At 30.8% G+C, this 18,217-nt stretch overlaps 1 protein-coding gene and 2 non-coding genes across 5 annotated transcripts in view; 2 read left to right on the forward strand and 1 right to left on the reverse strand.

Annotated features, from left to right (window-relative positions):
* The first annotated feature begins 1,764 nt into the window (after window positions 1-1,764).
* Window positions 1,765-1,837, forward strand: TRNAR-CCU (transfer RNA arginine (anticodon CCU)). The gene has a single exon. It is a non-coding gene; the product is annotated as a tRNA-Arg (tRNA).
* Window positions 1,838-2,429: 592 nt separating this feature from the next.
* Window positions 2,430-2,503, forward strand: TRNAR-CCU (transfer RNA arginine (anticodon CCU)). Its single transcript has one exon. It is a non-coding gene; the product is annotated as a tRNA-Arg (tRNA).
* A 3,994-nt stretch (window positions 2,504-6,497) lies between these two features.
* Window positions 6,498-18,217, reverse strand: part of LOC107445670 (transcription factor COE1) — a 41,698-nt gene continuing 29,978 nt past the window's right edge. For 2 of the 3 annotated variants that reach the window (XM_043039386.2, XM_016060120.3), the window contains exons 8-13: window positions 17,355-17,490; window positions 15,046-15,182; window positions 13,664-13,781; window positions 13,023-13,102; window positions 8,569-8,671; window positions 6,498-6,718 (exon numbers count right to left, since the gene is read on the reverse strand). In XM_043039386.2, the coding sequence (XP_042895320.1) occupies window positions 6,537-6,718; window positions 8,569-8,671; window positions 13,023-13,102; window positions 13,664-13,781; window positions 15,046-15,182; window positions 17,355-17,490 (756 nt within the window). In that variant the 3' untranslated portion in view covers window positions 6,498-6,536. The remainder of the gene's footprint in view (window positions 6,719-8,568; window positions 8,672-13,022; window positions 13,103-13,663; window positions 13,782-15,045; window positions 15,183-17,354; window positions 17,491-18,217) is intronic. The other variant, XM_043039387.2, reaches the window with a different exon arrangement.

An 18,217-nucleotide genomic window follows, 5' to 3' on the forward strand; every position in this document is an offset into this window, starting at 1 on the left:
TTAAAATCTCATGCATCAATACTAAATAAAGTGAGTCAAAACATAAAACCTGTTTTAATGTCAGAGAAAATATTAACGGAGATTATTAAAACCTCAAAATTTCATCAGTCAAATCAAATTTATTTTGATGTTTTCTAGTGCTTAATGTATGTAAACTTTTTTTTTGACTTACGTAAATACCTTTACAATTTTGATTTCATTTTTGACAAGGGATCTAAAAATATATATTAAAGGTATTGATAACAAAATTAGTGAACAATTTTAAAAACTAATGTCTAATTCAATATAATACTTGATAGAAAATTCTTACTTATCATAACGTAAGAATTTAATTTAAGAAGACTAGTTTAACACTTTAAAAAAAGACCCAAATTTAAACAAGAAACTATAACTATTACGTTTTTAAGAAGACCAACGTGGTTCATAACCAAGCAACGATCCAATATTCCTAAAAATATATCAAGATACAAAATAAAATGAAGTTCAGCAATTATATATAATAATATTGTATTCTAGATAGTATACTGTATACTGCAATAATTAAAATGAAGTATAAAAGAAGGGAACGATGAGTTTCATAAGTTCTAGTTTTCATATAATTAGCATTAGTGCTGTCATATAATAAAAATGAAGAATTAAATATTCTTTAATCTAAACTAACATTTAAAGATTTTTTTTTAAACTTATTTTTTTGTGTCAGATTTTCACCATTTAATTAATATTAATTATTAAGCATATGTTATTAAGCACCAGTAATAAATAAACTCTTCAAATAGTGAGCATTGGTCTCCTAAACCGGAGATTGCGGGTTCGAGTCCCGCCGTGGGTAGATGAGTATTTTTTTCATAATTTTGTGGAATTCTGAGACAGCAAGACAATATTGTTATTTCATGCTTGTCTTATAGTGGGGACTTGAACAGTCCGAACCTCAAAAGAACTTGACTAACAATTTAACTATTTTAAACCAATAGTAGTTAATAATTCCTTGATAAGTGCAAATCCTCTCTAGAGACAGTAAAAGCCAATATCAAATTTATTTAAAACGTGCTATATAGCAAGTTTTATTTTCTTTCTATCCATCTTCTTCCATCCTGCCAAGCCCGCGTAGACTAATGCATAAGGCATCGGTCTCCTAAACCGGGGATTGCGGTTTCGAGTCCCGCCGTGGGTAGATGAGTACTTTTTTTCATCATTTTTTGGAATTCTGAGACAGCAGGACAATATTGTTATTTCATTCTTGTCTTATATTGGGGACTTGAACAGTCCGAACCTCAAAAGAGCTTGTCTAACAATTTAACTATTTTTAACCAATAGCAGTTAATAATTCCTTGATAAGTGCAAATCCTCTCAAGAGACAGTAAAGGCCAAAATCAAATTTATTTAAAAAGTGCTCAATAGTAAGTTTTATTTTCTTTCTATCCATCTTGTCAAGCCAGCGTGGCCTAATGGATAAGGCATCGGTCTCCTAAACCGGGGGTTGCGGGTTCGAGTCTCGCCGTGGGTAGGTGAGTACTTTTTTTCATCATTTTTTGGAATTCTGAGACAGCAAGACAATATTGTTATTTCATGCTTGTCTTATATTGGGGACTTGTACAGTCCGAACCTCGAAAGAACTTGTCTAACAATTTAACTATTTTAAACCAATAGTAGTTAATAATTCCTTAATAAGTGCAAATCCTCTCTAGAGACAGTAATAGCCAATTTCAAATTTACTTAAAAAGTGCTCCAAAGTTAGTTTTATTTTCTTTCTCTCCATGTTGTCAAGCCCGCGTGGCCTAATGGATAAGGCATCGATCTCCTAAACCGGGGATTGCGGGTTCGAGTCCCGCCGAGGGTAGATGAGTACTTTTTTTCATCATTTTTTAGAATTCTGAGACAGCAAGACAATATTGTTATTTCATGCTTGTCTTATATTGGGGACTTGAACAGTCCGAACCTCAAAAGAACTTGTCTAACAATTTAACTATTTTAAACCAATAGTAGTTAATAATTCCTTGATAAGTGCAAATCCTCTCTAGAGACAGTAAAAGCCAAAATCAAATTAATTTAAAAAGTGCTCCATAGTAAGTTTTATTTTCTTTCTATCCATCTTGTCAAGCCCGCGGGACCTAATGGATAAGGCATCGGTCTCCTAAACCGGGGATTGCGGGTTCGAGTCCCGCCGTGGGTAGATGAGTATTTTGTTTCATCATTTTTTGGAATTCTGAGACAGCAAGACAATATTGTTATTTCATGCTTGTCTTATATTGGAGACTTGAACAGTCCGAACCTCAAAAGAACTTGTCTAACAATTTAACTATTTTAAACCAATAGTTGTTAATAATTCCTTGATAAGTGCAAATCCTCTCTAGAGACAGTAAAAGCCAAAATCAAATTTATTTAAAAAGTGCTCCATAGTAAGTTTTATTTTCTTTCTATCCATCTTGTCAAGCGCGCGTGGCCTAATGGATAAGGCATCGGTCTCCTAAACCGGGGATTGCGGGTTCGAGTCCCGCCGTGGTCAGATGAGTATTTTTTTTTCATCCTTTTTTGGAATTCTGAGACAGCAAGACAATATTGTTATTTCATGCTTGTCTTATATTGGGGACTTGAACAGTCCGAACCTCAAAAGAACTTGTCTAACAATTTAACTACTTTAAACCAATAGTAGTTAATAATTCCTTGATAAGTGCAAATCCTCTCTAGAGACAGTAAAAGCCAAAATCAAAATTATTTAAAAAGTGCTCCATAGTAAGTTTTATTTTCTTTCTATCCATCTTGTCAAGCCCGCATGGCCTAATGGATAAGGCATCGGTCACCTAAACCGGGGATTGCGGGATCGAGTCCCGCCGTGGTAGATGAGTATTTTTTTTCATCCTTTTTTGGATTTCTAAGACAGCAAGACAATATTGTTATTTCATGCTTGTCTTATATTGAGGACTTGAACAGTCCGAACCTCAAAAGAACTTGTCTAACAATTTAACTATTTTAAATCAATAGTAGTTAATGATTCCTTGATAAGTGCAAATCCTCTCTAGGGACAGTAAAAGCCAAAATCAAATTTATTTAAAAAGTGCTCCATAGTAAGTTTTATTTTCTTTCTATCCATCGTGTCAAGCCCGCGTGGCCTAATGGATAAGGTTACTCTTTCATTTTAATTTCTGAAGTCTTAAAATTGATTTCTTTTTTTAGGTAAATGTTAATGTCGTTAATTATTGTAGAATTTATCATAGTACAACATTTCACTTTTTTTAAAAAATTAAGTCAATCGTAGTAACTCTCTGAAAGAAAGAGAGAGAGTTTTCTTAAAACTCTATTTTAAACCTCTGGAAAACACACTTTCTCTAAACTTATGAATCTATCTTATTGAAACTTAGCACATTACCTCAAAGTAAAATTATGCAGGCATCGATCAAAAGATAATATCTTTTTTTTCTCAATATATGGTCTGATTTGTTTCTGATTCCAAAAATCTTATTTGCTTTAAATGCAACTCAACCATGAATTCCGAATTCAGTTTTCTTTTCTTACGTGCAATATCTGAAAGAAATATTCAAAATTTCAATAAAATTATATGCTTTATTTTTAAGAAATTATATCCCACGCGAGGATGCTTTTTATAAGGGATCTGCAAAAATTATGTCTCAAGGGATTATTTTTTTTAAAATTTCGGAAAAATTTGAACAAATTATTTTATTTTTTTTATATGTTCGAAGTTCAAATCTATAAATAATTCATAAATATTTCTTTATTGTTTCAAAAAAGAAAGAAAAAATATTTTTAATTTTCAATTTTTATAATTTTTTCTTAATTTTTTTAAAATTCTTCCTTAATTTCTTTTAATTTTTTCATCTCTGTCACCTGTGTCACACTTCAATCAAAGCTTCTGATTGTCCCCGTGTTTAGGAAACTAATCTTTTGAAGTCTTGCGAAATTAATTTAAATTACGATTTTTTTGCGAATTTTGGACACTAATATTGGCATGGGAGAATAAGTTCTCTAAACATGATGAAAAATTAAATTGAAAATTGTACCTTTATACTTTCGGGACCATTTACATATTTTACAGTGTACTGTATGTTTCATAATTAGTTCATAACAATAGTCATAAAATGAGCCGAGTATCTGAAGAAAGATTCAGTTATTTTTGAAAAACCAATTAAAAACGGATGTAAACTGAAATGCATGATTTCTTGTGTTCTGCTTAAGGAACTAGATTATTTATTCTCACCCTGTTTCAAATTTAGCTATTAAGTGCTCAGCAAATGTCACTGCTATATGAGAAAACTATTGATGTTTTTAAAATATAACCTTCACTTGCAGAAACACCATGGTACTGTCTGGATACAAAAACCAGATGATTGCGCAAGTATCTCAGTTGTCAGTCAGCCAACACTGTCATTTATACAAGCTTCGTAACTAATATGGATGTTTGGTGAGAAAAAATCATCTAAGAAAACAGCAAATCTTTCATTTCTGTCATCTTCCTTCTCAACGCTGTTTTTGGAAGCTTTGTCGCCAAGAAAAATGAAAAAGCTACAGTTTAAGTGCCTTAAACTTGAATCAATGCAATGATTTTAAACTTTATACATAATCTTGCCGGAAAGAATTATCTGGATCTTTAGAACAGACAAATAACTTAAATATTTTTAAAGTTATTAAATATTCCTAATTGCCAATTTGGTGACATTTTTCTAGCCTAGATGAAAAATATCGAAATTACTGCCTTATTTTCAATGTTTGCAAGTTTTTATGAGCCCAGGTAATGCAGCATTGCTTTTTTTCTTTTTTTCTTTTCTTCCAGACGTGGACACGTACCTGAGTTTGCAAAACCCTTAACCGTATAGTCCACGTCTGGCCGACAGTCTACCTCGCACAATACACAACACATAAGCAAACAATTACAAAATTCATAACTGCACCACAATTACAAAGCACAATTGCGCAATACAGATGACAATAATGTGTATCAGATTAGTTAATTTAAAAAATAAAGAAAAAAAATGAAACAAAAAGAACAATAAACGAAACGAATTTTGTTACATAATAATTGAAAAAGAGAAACAAAAAGAAAAAGAATAAAGAAAGTGTAAACGAATGAAATGGATAATGAAGGACAAAATCAAAAACTGTTAAACACTTTCAAGATTACTTAGAAAGTCAGATTTAATTAAAATTTTAATAAGGAGTCGTTTTCGGCTAGAAAATTCATTACGTTAATTAATTTATAGTTTAATGTTTTATTTGTAAGAAAGTTTTTTTGCCAAAGATATAAATTATTAATGTTTGGAAGACGTGCATGCCACGATATTGTGTAAAGACAAGTTGATAAGTAATGCTCTGGTTGACCACAGGTACAAAGGTTTGTATCCGAGATATGCAGGTAATGAGAGAAAGAAGGAAGAGGTCCATGACCTGTTAGGAACCAGATGACTTGTTTGATTGGAATTGATTTGAAGAAGTTGACATTAATGCAGCATTGCTATCAGTTTTTAAGTGTTCAAAAATTAGACCACAAATGCTTTTCATTTTCATGTAACTGTGGCTTTTCTCCATATTGTCGTTTTGCGCCATCTTCAAAATATGACGACGCTAGTTTAAGAAAGGCTAAACATGACCTAACAATCATGAGTAACAGTTGCAAACTCACAGCAGTTATAAAAACAGCATATTATTCACAAAAAAGCATCATTTCATCTTACGACGTAGACTTCGAAAAACAGCCAGCAACAAGCTGTGATTTGTGCATGTTTGAAAAAGGGAAAGTCCCCTCGCACGCTTCGGAACCGGTTTTTGATTATATTCAGATCAATAACGAAGCCAAAGCAGCATCAGAAGCATCAAAGAAGCAGCATTCAGTTAACTTAGCTACTTCATAAAGTAAAAATTTGAGTAGTTTTTCATTGAGTGTATGAATCGTCAGCTTACGGGGAAACACCAGAAAGTTTCCTCGTCTTAAGGAAACAGTCTTTGTTTTGAAGATGATTTGAATTTCGATTTTTAACTCGCTTTGAATCATTATTGGAATACAAAGATTATTTCTTTAAAGATGTTATGAAAATTGAAATTAAAAAAGGATCATATTCTACCTAGTACATTCACATTTATTTCAAGTGTACTAAATAATGCAATCGTGTTCCATGCATAAAACAATGTATCAGAATGAATATTTCTAATTAACCCCTTAACAATCGGTTAATTTTCAAGAAAACGGTCATAAAAGTGCTTATTTTTTTATCACATGTCACAAATACACGTATTTGATTAGTGCTGACATCTAGTTTAATGTAAATTAACTATCTACAATTACCGTAAAAATATCTTGGTACTGCCATCTGGTGTGCAAAATGAGAAATAAAATTTTTTTCGGTCAAAGGAAATGGTCTAGTTTTATTCCTATTGGCGTGTTACTACTGAACATTACAGCCCGGAAATATCACGGGAGCGAGAAATAGAGGGCGAAACCTCACCCCGTCATTTTCACGGGAACGAGAAGGAAGGGGTTAAGACAATTAAAATAAATATGAGACGCATTTTTATTGTGAAGTTACAACAGTCTATGTGCGACGCCTTTTACCAGGCAGCATACAATCATCATACAGATTATCACTGTCATATGTTCGCTGTTCCATCATTAGCATTTCGTTTCTGTGGGAGTTGTAGCTGTGCATGAAGCCGTAAGCCACTCCGGTAGGGGATTGTGGAGGAGTGTTTGTAAAACAGATTTGAGTATTTTGATCTGAAAAACAAAAGTTAAGTTACTAATTTTAGAACAAAATATATTTATTGAGCATAATAAAATCATAAATTTTACAGTATTAGTTTAATTTATAATTGCTTTTTATTTTAATCTTATTTTTTGCCAATGAACGATTTGTTCGCTAAAGATAATTTGAAGACCAAAGAATAACCAACCAACAAAGCGAATTTGCATTAATTAATGATTCTCCAAATTAATGCGTTATTTTCAATTAGTCTTAAATCAAACGTTAAAATCTGATTTCGCACGCGCCTCCAATAGCAACAGAGTAACAGAAAATGAGCACACTTATTTTAGCATAAAGTTTTTTGTTGAACTATAACTTCGTGCAATTTTTATGTGATCAAATTTTAGGAGGGCTTCAGATTTAAGACATTAAATATGTGCAGTAATATGGTACAACTTGATTCCATATTCAGGTTACGTCTCGCAAATTTTTTGCAATCTTAATAAGGTGTTAATTTGAACCATGTTCCCATACAAGTAACAAGTTAAGCTTGCAATCAAGTTTAAGATTGCGTAATTTGGAAAATAATGAGCACCGTAATAACTTTGCAGAAAATTTGAATAATGTTGCGGTTCAAAAAGCATTGAAATTTCGAATAGTGTACACATATAACAGTATTTTAATTTCTACAGAGTATACGCAAGATATAAGTAAACCGGATTAAATATCAACGGTAGAAGATGGTCGAATTTTCAGTGTTGGGCAGCACTGGTTACAGCAATTAGCACCAGAATAGCCATTGCAGATTTTTGTGGTTTTCCTCTCCCTGGTAATAAAAACATGGGTTAATTTCACTATAAAAGTCATCTGCGAGAGCAAGATTATCCTAATATTCCCCCTTTTATCTTTTGCGTCAAATTAAAAAGAGTAAAATATGTAAATTAACAATTTGATCCAAATCCACTACACGGATAATTCGTTCACCAAAGATGATTACGTAATTTATTAATTTTTTTTTCGGTCAATGGCGGGCACTTGGGTCTATTTCCCATTTGCATCAGAACTGCCAGAAATTCTACTCTCTTACCCAGAGAGTCTCTCTTACTTCTACTCGTTACCCAGAGAGCACCTATGGCTAAGCCACGGTGGTGGATTAGCATGGATTACATAAAACAAAACCATACTTTTTTAAAAACCTTATATATAGAGAAAGAGATTGAAATATTGAAATTAATCACCATTTATGCTACTTAAACGGCATATGAACCAAATATAAGTGAATTGGCAAAACTGGAGAAGGGATAAAGAAAAATGTAAGCAATCTCGACTAGTGATAGAGCAGAGATCCCAAAATGAAGCTTCCCGAAAGTCTCATTACCATGCAATCTGTCCATTGCAGAAAATTTGAGTTTTGTATAGCACTTGAGAATTTGAATTTTATCCAATTCGGTTTATGTCTGCCTAATTCGTTTATCGGTGTCCTATTAAACGTTAAAATGTGAAATTTTCTAAACAATACAAACAATAATTTCTCAAATTATCACTCATTTGCAGTTAATTAAGGTCAACTAGAAACTGTTATTCATCACTGAAATTATTTTAATTTACGAAATCAATTATTGAGGAATTTCGATGAATGAAAACAAAATTTTCTCAACTATGTTTTTTGGATTTTATATTTTATTACAAATAAAATTCCGATAATCTAACAAATTTTTTTAGTAACTATTAGACTGTGTTTCACGATTAAAAAATACCAAAATATATTTGTGCTTGTAATTAGAGCGTCAGTGAAAAATATATAAGAAGGACACCAGTGTATCATGTGCGCCAAATGGTTTATATGGGATTTTACAAGTTCAAGATTACAAAAAGTACTCACTTTGAAAACTATTGGAGTAGTTAATAGTGCTTTCATCACAGGTGACTGCTGAATTTGACGAACTGCTAAATGGGAGTATAGGAGCATTAGCAGTGATAGTAAACTGTAAAAAGAGAATAAATACTTCATAAAAAATAGTGTCACTCAATCTGAATTTAATATCTATTTATTAAGTTAGTGCATTCGAAATGTCTTACAAAAACTATTAAACTACTATAATATCAAACATAGTAGATGAAGGGATTTAACTATTCTATTTTGTTAAGCCTTTCATAGATGACGCAGCTGAAATCAGTTAGGAATGTATTAATGCGTTGTTTGATGCGTACCATGTAGATCGTAGACCGAATCGACTATTTATCATTCAAGCTCATTCTGATGAAAAAAAGGAAACTAAACTAAAACTCTAAACTCAGCGGCGCGACAGCCAAAATAGAGCCAAGGCCTACTATGTCCATCTCAGTTTTCTTGACCTTCGGCTCTGCGGTGCAGGAGCAGATGTTCCGATCAGGTGGTCAGCCGAACGTGGAACCCCCAGTGTTTAGTTCCTAAGCATGCTTGGTACTCATTTATCGACCCACTGAAGGGATGAAAGGCTAAGTCAACCTTGCCCAGCCCGGGGATCGAACCAGGGACCTGTGGAACGACAGCGCGAAGCGCTACCGCTCAGCCACCGGGCGTCTGAAAAAAAGGAAACATAGACTTAATTTTTGCTTGCCAAAAATTTTTCGTAAGTTTTTAAAACTCAACATTATCTGGATATTTTTTTTTTTTTTTTTTTTTTTTTTTTTTTTTTTTTTTTGTAAAAGGGAAGATTTTTTTTTTTACCAGGCGTAGTATTTCAGGGACTATTGATAGGAATGAATCCAATAGAAATGTTCATATTAGCCACACTCTTTGCATATTTATGAAAATAGATCTTCTATTATACATCTAAAACCATAAATCATCTGTCGGCTGCATGTTACATAGCATATGCATCTTCCACTGAAGTCACTTTTTCTCGATGATGATGCTAATAAAAAGTATAACGGAAATTTCTTTTCTTTAACAAGACAGACTGCTGAAAAAAAATTTGTTTTAAAATTTTACTTATTAAATGAAATCTATATTTCATGTATCATTATCATAATAAATTCCTTCTTAATTAATAAAAGCTCTTTGAGTCGTCGTTACTTGATTTGTTTTTAGTGGGACCTCCCTTCTGTAATATATATTCCTGGTTAGCAACAAAGAATTCGACTTCTGCCACACCTATACTTCGCACCCATTAATAGGGCAGACCCATTCGTAAAACCATTCATTCATCCCTAGATCGTATTTTTGACCTGAACCAGAGAACGATCAAATTTTAATTCAGTTCTCCCGGAGGTATAATTTTTTATAGGAACATAGAGGACTTTATGACCCGGAAGATTTAACAAGCACCAGTCACTGTGTAGTAATAAACTACAGGAGGAGTCTTCGTCCGACTGGATTCGGATTGCTGTTTTCACTAACGTGAGTCTAGCACCCTGCCAACAAGGCTATCTCAGCTTCTCACATAATATTATGCTTTTATTAATTTTTAACCGCAAGTTTATTTTAATTTATTTATTTATTTATTTTTATTTATTTGCAAATACAGTGATTTTTTTTAATTCGTGAAGGAGGGTAATTCAAAGTTTGAATATTTATTGACTGAAGTTGATTATTTCAAAATTTCTTTATCTTACCAGTACATTTAACTACATCAACAATCAATTTTATAATCGTTTAAATTTATCAGTTTCACAGCAAATTTTAAATTACATCTTTTCGAAATTAAGATTGCCGTATTCCTTCTGCTTCTTTAACCAGTAAAAGTATTTAGCTTTGAACTTGTGTGCATAATTTCTCAACACGCAGTAGTAATTTCGAATTTTTTTTTATTGAGTCAAAATGACAAACACATCAAAATATTATAACTTATTAAAATATTTATAATATACCCATTCTTAATTTATATTTTTTTAGTATCTATTTAAGCAAATATAGTTAAAAGAGTAAACAAATTAATATTTCACTGAGGAAAAAACTAAAACGTTTGCTAAATTTGCTGAATCACTTTTGATGAAAACAGGGTTAGAAACATGAAATCAGTTTTATTGATTGAAAGTGTTTCTAATAACCAATTTTTACCTCTTTACTTTTTCCTCTCGCAATCAAACAGGCTTTGGTTTTGCTTTCCTTTTTAATAATTTCTAATCGATTTTTGTTTCTCTACTTTCTTAAATATGGGAGAAATTTTGCATTTCCCTAAATGATTATAAGAACGCTATTCGAGGTTTTGCTCATGCGCGACTATACTTTATAGAGTGCCGCGGTAGTTCAGGGTCTAACACGTTCGAATCCCAATGGCGGCTGATTGATGCGAATTCTACTCCGGCTCGCAATTTTGATTTAAAATTTCCTCAGTAGTAGACAGTCCATGAGTTAGAATCCCGTTAACGCCAGGCTAACCGTGGGAGGTTTTCGGGATTTTCCTCTTTAAATATGAGTTAACTTCATCAAAAAAATCTTCCACGAAGGCTAGCTTGCCCCAATTCTTGATCAAGAAGTTCCCTTGTAATCTGGGTTGGGTTCGAAATTACAGGCCAATGGAGAACTTTCTGTGTTATGAAGCTGAACAGTTGATGGTCGTAAACTTAGAATTGGATCGGTTGTTCAACGGTTATCAAATATAATATACTCATTAGGAATAAGATTTGAAAAACAAGGTACCCTTCTATTTCATCGTATGTATATCTTTGGAAAATGCAACACTATATCTTAAACACTAAACAGTAAGAAAATTAATCTTTTAGAAACATCTTCTAATTCTCAATATTAATTTGAATCTTAATAAATATCAATTAACTTAATAATAATCAAAAATATTTGAGAACTTATTGCATAAAAGAGAGTTTTATATTTTTATTAAAATATTTTCTACTTTGATAAATCAAGTAAGCAGAAGCAGATTCACACTAGAAGTCTTCGAGTAACTACTTACCATTTTTTACTTAAAAAAAAACTAATATAAAACCTTGTTTTTCAAAGAATTAAATATTTTTTCTTTAATTTCTGAAATTAATTTCTAATTGCTTAGTCATTAAAAATAGATAACTGTACAAATTTTTAAGAGTTAAGTAATTTGAAGAAGTGAATACAGAATGCGAAATTCCATTTTCACAAGTGAAAAGAAATTAGTATAGTAGGAAAATATGAAAAATAGTAGACAGTAAATTTATTTGTACCATTGAACGGGAAATTTAGGTCTATTTATTGTTCTATTTTAGATGTTTCATCAAAGAAAATTGAAATCATCAAAATTCTATTCTTTTTTACTTCTGAAAACATGGTCATACTACTGTCAATAGAAACTGCACAAAAGACATATCAGTCGAGTAATTTATTAGGTGGATAAAGTATATCGAATATGAAATTCTTTTTTTCTATTTAAACTTAAAAAATAAAAAATAATAATGAATAATAAATCTTTTAATAGTTTTAGTTTGCATTTTCAACATTCCACTCCCCATTTCAGTCTTCTTTCCATACAGGCATAACCCACTTTTACTTCCGAATTTGTGTCAATAGCGGGCGTAATTCGGCAGATAGTTTTTTCCATGTATGATAATATACATTACCAGGTCATTAAATTCTAATACTTTTGAAAGGGAGGTAGGGGGTTTGCTAAATTGTGACAAGAGGTGTGATCAATAAGTGGCTTAACGCATTTTGGTCTCAATGAAAATATTTAAAATCACAGATATATCTCTTTTTATTATTTGTTTTTATAAATTTTTCATCAATATACATATCGAATACATATTATTTTTATGCTCGCAAATAACATTAAAACACATTGCTTAAGAAATTTGTTAGGTATTTAGATTTGAAAATTAATACGTCTTTTGCTACAAAACTACTTGAATACGTTGTTGTATTGTAATATAACGCAACGAGAGTATAGTAAAGTGTGACACTTTGTGACAAAGTGGAGGTGGATTTTCAAAAAGATTGAAATAAATGGACGTCATTTATGGACATCAATTATAAACTGCCCCAATCAACTTATTTCAGTATTTTTTTTTTTTCAGTTTTTATCAAAGATAAATTAAAAAAAGTTGCAAAATGAAAGAGTGTAAAACTAGACGCTAATACTAAGAACTAAGCAACAATTTCAATAATGTCTATGTTGAGGAAAAATTTTTACCATGTGAACTAAAAATGGTAGCTTAGTAACATTATTCTCTTACATGCGCAAGAATACTTTGTGATCAAAATCGTTTAGTGCTACGGTTTGTGAGAGGCTAATACTGCCTGAAAATTTTTTTATAAATTTATGACTGTTAATGTAGATAATTTGTTTTAATTTCATTTTAGAAAAGATTTCCAAAAATATGCATTAAGAGTTTTGATTACGGAACACCCTTTATACAATTACTTACACTTCGATATGGTGACATCGGATGAGAAATCTGAAGACTAGGTGATATTGGTTCGTAAGAAGGAGTGGTTGATGAGCTTACTGAAAGGAATAAATAGCGAATTACAAAATAATAGTTGTCAAATTAACTATTTGTACGACATGTAAAAAAATAAACAGAGATAAATGACATTTTTATATGTTGAAATTCTCAATTTATGAAGTAAATTGAGAAAAACTTACTAAGGTAACACAGTTGTAGGACAAATATGGCATTCCTATACTGTCAACAAAAAAAAATCAATGTAAGCCACAAAAAAATTCTAAATTGAGATTTTTATATATTTGTAAGTTCTTTTTTTTATTTTTGATAAATTATTATTTATTTATGAGTACTATTGCACAAATAAGGAGAATTTCATTTTTCTGAAATTCTGTTTAGTGAGGGAAAGAAAATAGTTGTCAATCCGTTTTTCTCGAAATACATCGTGAATTATCAACGTTCTGCGGTATATGATTTGAAACTATGACTTATTTTTTTATTGCTTTGTTATCTGTAGAATTTTTATTTTCTGTTGCGTACGAAATTCAACAAAGCGGTTAATTACTAAGTGATTTATTTTTTCAAATTTTTGCCATGAAAAAAATTTTTTTTCAACTTACCGTAACGAAATGGCGTTTCAAAGGCACAAGATTTACCATTTCCATTCAAGCAAATCCGGAAATATCCACTCGCTCCAAGCTGAGGAATAATAGCGGATATTGCTGTGTCCGTAATTATCTGCAAAAATAAAAATATAGATTTCATTAAACCATTAAAGCCCTTTTTTTTACAGACAAGTATATGAATATATATGCTATGTACATATTTTGGAAATTAGCGTTGTGAGTATCAAACTGAAAAAAAATATTGAAATATTTAAATTAATTTAAAATCAATCAAGTTTTCAGATGAATATAACAGTCGATTAATTAAAATACCTGCTTCTGCCATAAATAATGTTATTTAAAGTAAAACGAAGGAAGTAATTGTAAACTAGTCACTCAACTGGGATTCAGGGGATAAAGCATTTGCCACCCAATGAGGTGATCCAAGTTCGAATCCCAGTGGTGGCTGGTTAATACGAATTTTGCTTCCTGCTAGCACCGATCGCAGTGCTGATGTAGAAATATCCTCAGTGGTTACATGGGTTTGAATCCCCTTGAAATCTGGCTAACCGTGGTTTCGTAGTTTTCCTCTCTATGTAGCGCAAAGGCGAATTAGTTCCATCAAAAAGTCCTCCTCCGTGGTTAGTTTGTCATAATGCTTGATCCAGGAATTCCCTTTTCTTCAGCGTTAGGTTTAAAAATACAAGACTATGGGATTGAACTTTGATCATCGGTAATTCTAAATTGAGCCGGCTGTTCACCGTTTATAAAATAAAATATATAAACATTTTAAAGCATGCTACACTGAATTTAAATAACGCAAGCAGATCTTATAAAAAAATGCTTACAACACCAAGTATAAATAATAAAGTCACATTTTTTAAGAACATTTAAAAATTATTTAAAAAAAAAAGGAAGAAAAAAAAAGAAGCTTTAGAATCCATGTATTATACACATGGATATTTACAATTGATCTTTCACCGTTATAAACCTATTTGCATAATTTGTCGGCATGAATTAAAATGACACAAGCTTAAAAATAAAAATTCCAGTTCTTTTTAATGATTTTAAACATATTATTCCTCGAAGTTTTTCAGTTAGGATAATTAATTAACATTAATTACATTAGCAATACAACTAACAAGGAAAAGTACGTGTTCACATAAATCTTGATAAAAGATAATTATTAAATATTAGTTCTCTTAAATTGCAAAAAATGCTTATGCAATGTCCCCACATAGTTTGGTTAAAAAAGCTATCAACATAATTGATAAATTAATATAAATATCGGTCAACTCTTTCTTTACCTTTTTATTTTAACTGGTCAAAAAATTTCAAGTCTATATTCATTTTGAGGTATACAACAAGCATAAATATCTATATAATGCTATATTTACTCTAGTTTCTGCGGGAGTTTTTCCGAAGAAAACTTGCAATCCTTCGACAAAGTTAACTCCATTGATAACAACAAGTTGATTGTAAGAACCTCCTGAAGGAATGAGTGCTCGAATCTTAGGATCAGTGTCATGTTTAACTACGAAAATAAAAAAAATCTTATTTTTGTGGAAAATCTGAAATGTTGAGCTCAGTCTTTATATTGACATTTAATACTTAGGAAATGTAACATGTTTCTTTCTTTATTTCTACTTTCAAATAATTAAATTTTCTGATACAAGGTTTAATATAATACATATTATAACTGTGATGTGTCAATAAAAGAAAATACCCCTTGACTATTATTATTATTATATTACCAAAATTAAGAGAGATAAAGTCCCTGCAATGATAATAAATTAAAGATATAATCAATATGAAAAAAATATTAAAATAGTTAAATAGCATACAAATTTTGACAGGATCATCACCTTCAGATCAAAGTAAAATACAGAAAATTAGAGAAAAAAAACTTGATTAATAAATCATGCAAATAAACATATCTAATCAAAGTCAGATACATATTTTAGATGTATGCACGTTTATTTCAATGGGATTTTCGGCATTTCCCAAATCGATACTTCAGCGCATGAAATATCGATGGCAGTACAGTCTAGTTGGCAGAAGTATACTTGGATAAATTTATCTCATCATTGAATATCATGGGATCCGCCATTTTAATTCTAAACCTCTCAGTTCTGCCAGTGAAAACTGTTGTGGCGTGTATTCAAATTTCTTATTGACTGCATTGTGCATTACTATACAGAAATATTAAAACCATAATTTGTATATATACAACTGATGATTCATATTTCAGATGCATATACTCCATTGATATTACATTTTTATTACATACCTTTTTTCTTTTTTTTTTAAATTTCATGGAAACTTTTTATGGAATTTAATTTTTTTCCTCTTATTTTCACAGTAAGAGTAAATTTTCCCATTAAATTGGCACTCAGTTCGGATTTTTTCTTTCACGATACTAATTCGTGAGAGTCAATATTTGTCATAAATTGTACTTCACAAAAATAATAACCCCCCTTGAAGCACAAATATTTTTAAAGTAATATTACAAATTCTTTTTTATTTTAACCTTGATACTAAAAACTGTCTTGTTAAATTGACACTAAGAAAAGAATTTTTAATTATTTGTGGCATTTCTCAGTGGCTTTACATTATTAGATTTATCTAAAAACAATTTATTATCTTTAAACATCCAAAGAAAGATTAACAATGCGCATTGTTCATACTGCAATTTGAAAAATTTACCACAATTATAATTTTCTCGATGAATTGGTTCTTAGTAACTAACTTCATTTTTGTTTCATCGATTCCTGTTGAATTTGCCTCATTTAGGTTCATAGAAACATGTTATAAAAGCCTGTATTTAAAAATTAAAAATTTAAAGAAAAAAAATTGGAAAAAAATTATTTTTATGCATTGTTAAATATTTGGAGACGTCACCTTCTATATATCGCGAAATTATCTGTGTTGTTTTTACTAGGGAAAACCTAACATGGGAAAACCAAAGATAAATAATCCAACAAAATGTGCTGTAAGATCCCAATGAAACTCATTCTTCACTAAGTAGAGCTGTAAGATGTTGTAAAATGTTTAATTATTTCGATTGAAACTCCTTAAATTGTTAGGCGGAAAGCGGTAGTCGGAGAGAAATTTATGACGAGCGCTCTAGTTTGAGGTTTGTTTTGTTGTTGCCTGGTTACCACGAGCACTCTGGTTTGTTATGGCGTAGCTCACACTGCTGGTTGGAGAGCTGGAAGTAGAGAGTTCAAGCCTGATGGCAGACAAAACAACCTTCTCTGTATACGCTGCAAAGTGCACATTAAACCTTTGGTGGCTGAAAGTCGTCTCGTCGGTTGTGGTACCAGCTCAGGCGTTGTCCCGTAGTCTGCCTAGAGTCGAAACTACGTGGCATTCCTGCCATGGCCGTTTAAGGAAAGAGAGCTGAAAATGGGGTTAGGTGCTTGGCCATGTTTAAGTGATGATGATGGTGACTAAAGCCATGTTTCCGAACATATGTACGATGTAAATCGATTGAAATTTTTCAAGTTTGTATGAGGAATATACAAATAAACATTTTGCTTAATTTATTAAATTGCTGATAATCATTAAATACCATTAATGATTCATTACTGATTTATTTACTGGTAATATCATATAAAGGAAAAAAATTTAAAAAATAAATAAATAAAACAAAAATAAAATTTTAAAAAATTTAATAAGGTGTTTTAAAAGATACAAATCTTACTTTTACGGGTCCTTTTTGTATTGCTAATTTCAATACGATTAGCGCCAAATTTAGAATTATTGTGTACAAACATCTCCTGAGACAAACATAATATACGGGCGAAGAAATTGGACCCATCACCTTCGGTCACCATAATCTGAAATTTTAAAAACTACGTTTTACGTTTTTTTCCTTCGAGTAGTTGAAAGTTAAACACAACTACCATCGTTATGCGAAACAGGATTACTAACATATGTTATGCTTAGAATAGTAAAACACGCTGTTAGAATTCTTTTTAAATGGTTTAGCATCCATTTTTTCTGTGTATTTTTAAATGCATACATATTTTTATTACATTATGTGCACAATAATGACAAAAAGTTTTATAGTTAAAAGTTTTATAGATTTCGCTTCAGAGATTACGTATTTTGTGTTTTGTTCTGTATTTTCTTTACATTTATTTTCTGTTCTTTGCTTGATATATTTGTTACTGAATGTATTCTATTTTCGTTTCAATTTTTTTTCTTTTTTTTAGTGCTTTTCACATTATTGTATCACACTTGTATTGATATATTTTGTTTTGGCTATATTGATACAATATTAGAAAGCATTTGTTTTCGCTGATATAATTGTGTAAGTGGATGAAGAGATTATATCTTTTCCTAATTTTTTTCCGGCTTTTAAATATATATATATATGGGTCATTCTCACGAAAACTGTCATTTTTCAGTTCATAAAATCCCAAAACAGTAAAGTGAATAAAAAGCTCTAAAACTTTCTATATTAATAGAAATATGTAATGGCATTATAAAGAAAGTATATATCCTATAAATTATACTTAATATTTAAATTAATTAATTTTTTAAATAATTAATTTATAATTA

This window comes from Parasteatoda tepidariorum, chromosome 3, assembly GCF_043381705.1.
Source record: "Parasteatoda tepidariorum isolate YZ-2023 chromosome 3, CAS_Ptep_4.0, whole genome shotgun sequence".
Taxonomy (NCBI): Eukaryota; Metazoa; Arthropoda; class Arachnida; order Araneae; family Theridiidae; genus Parasteatoda; species Parasteatoda tepidariorum.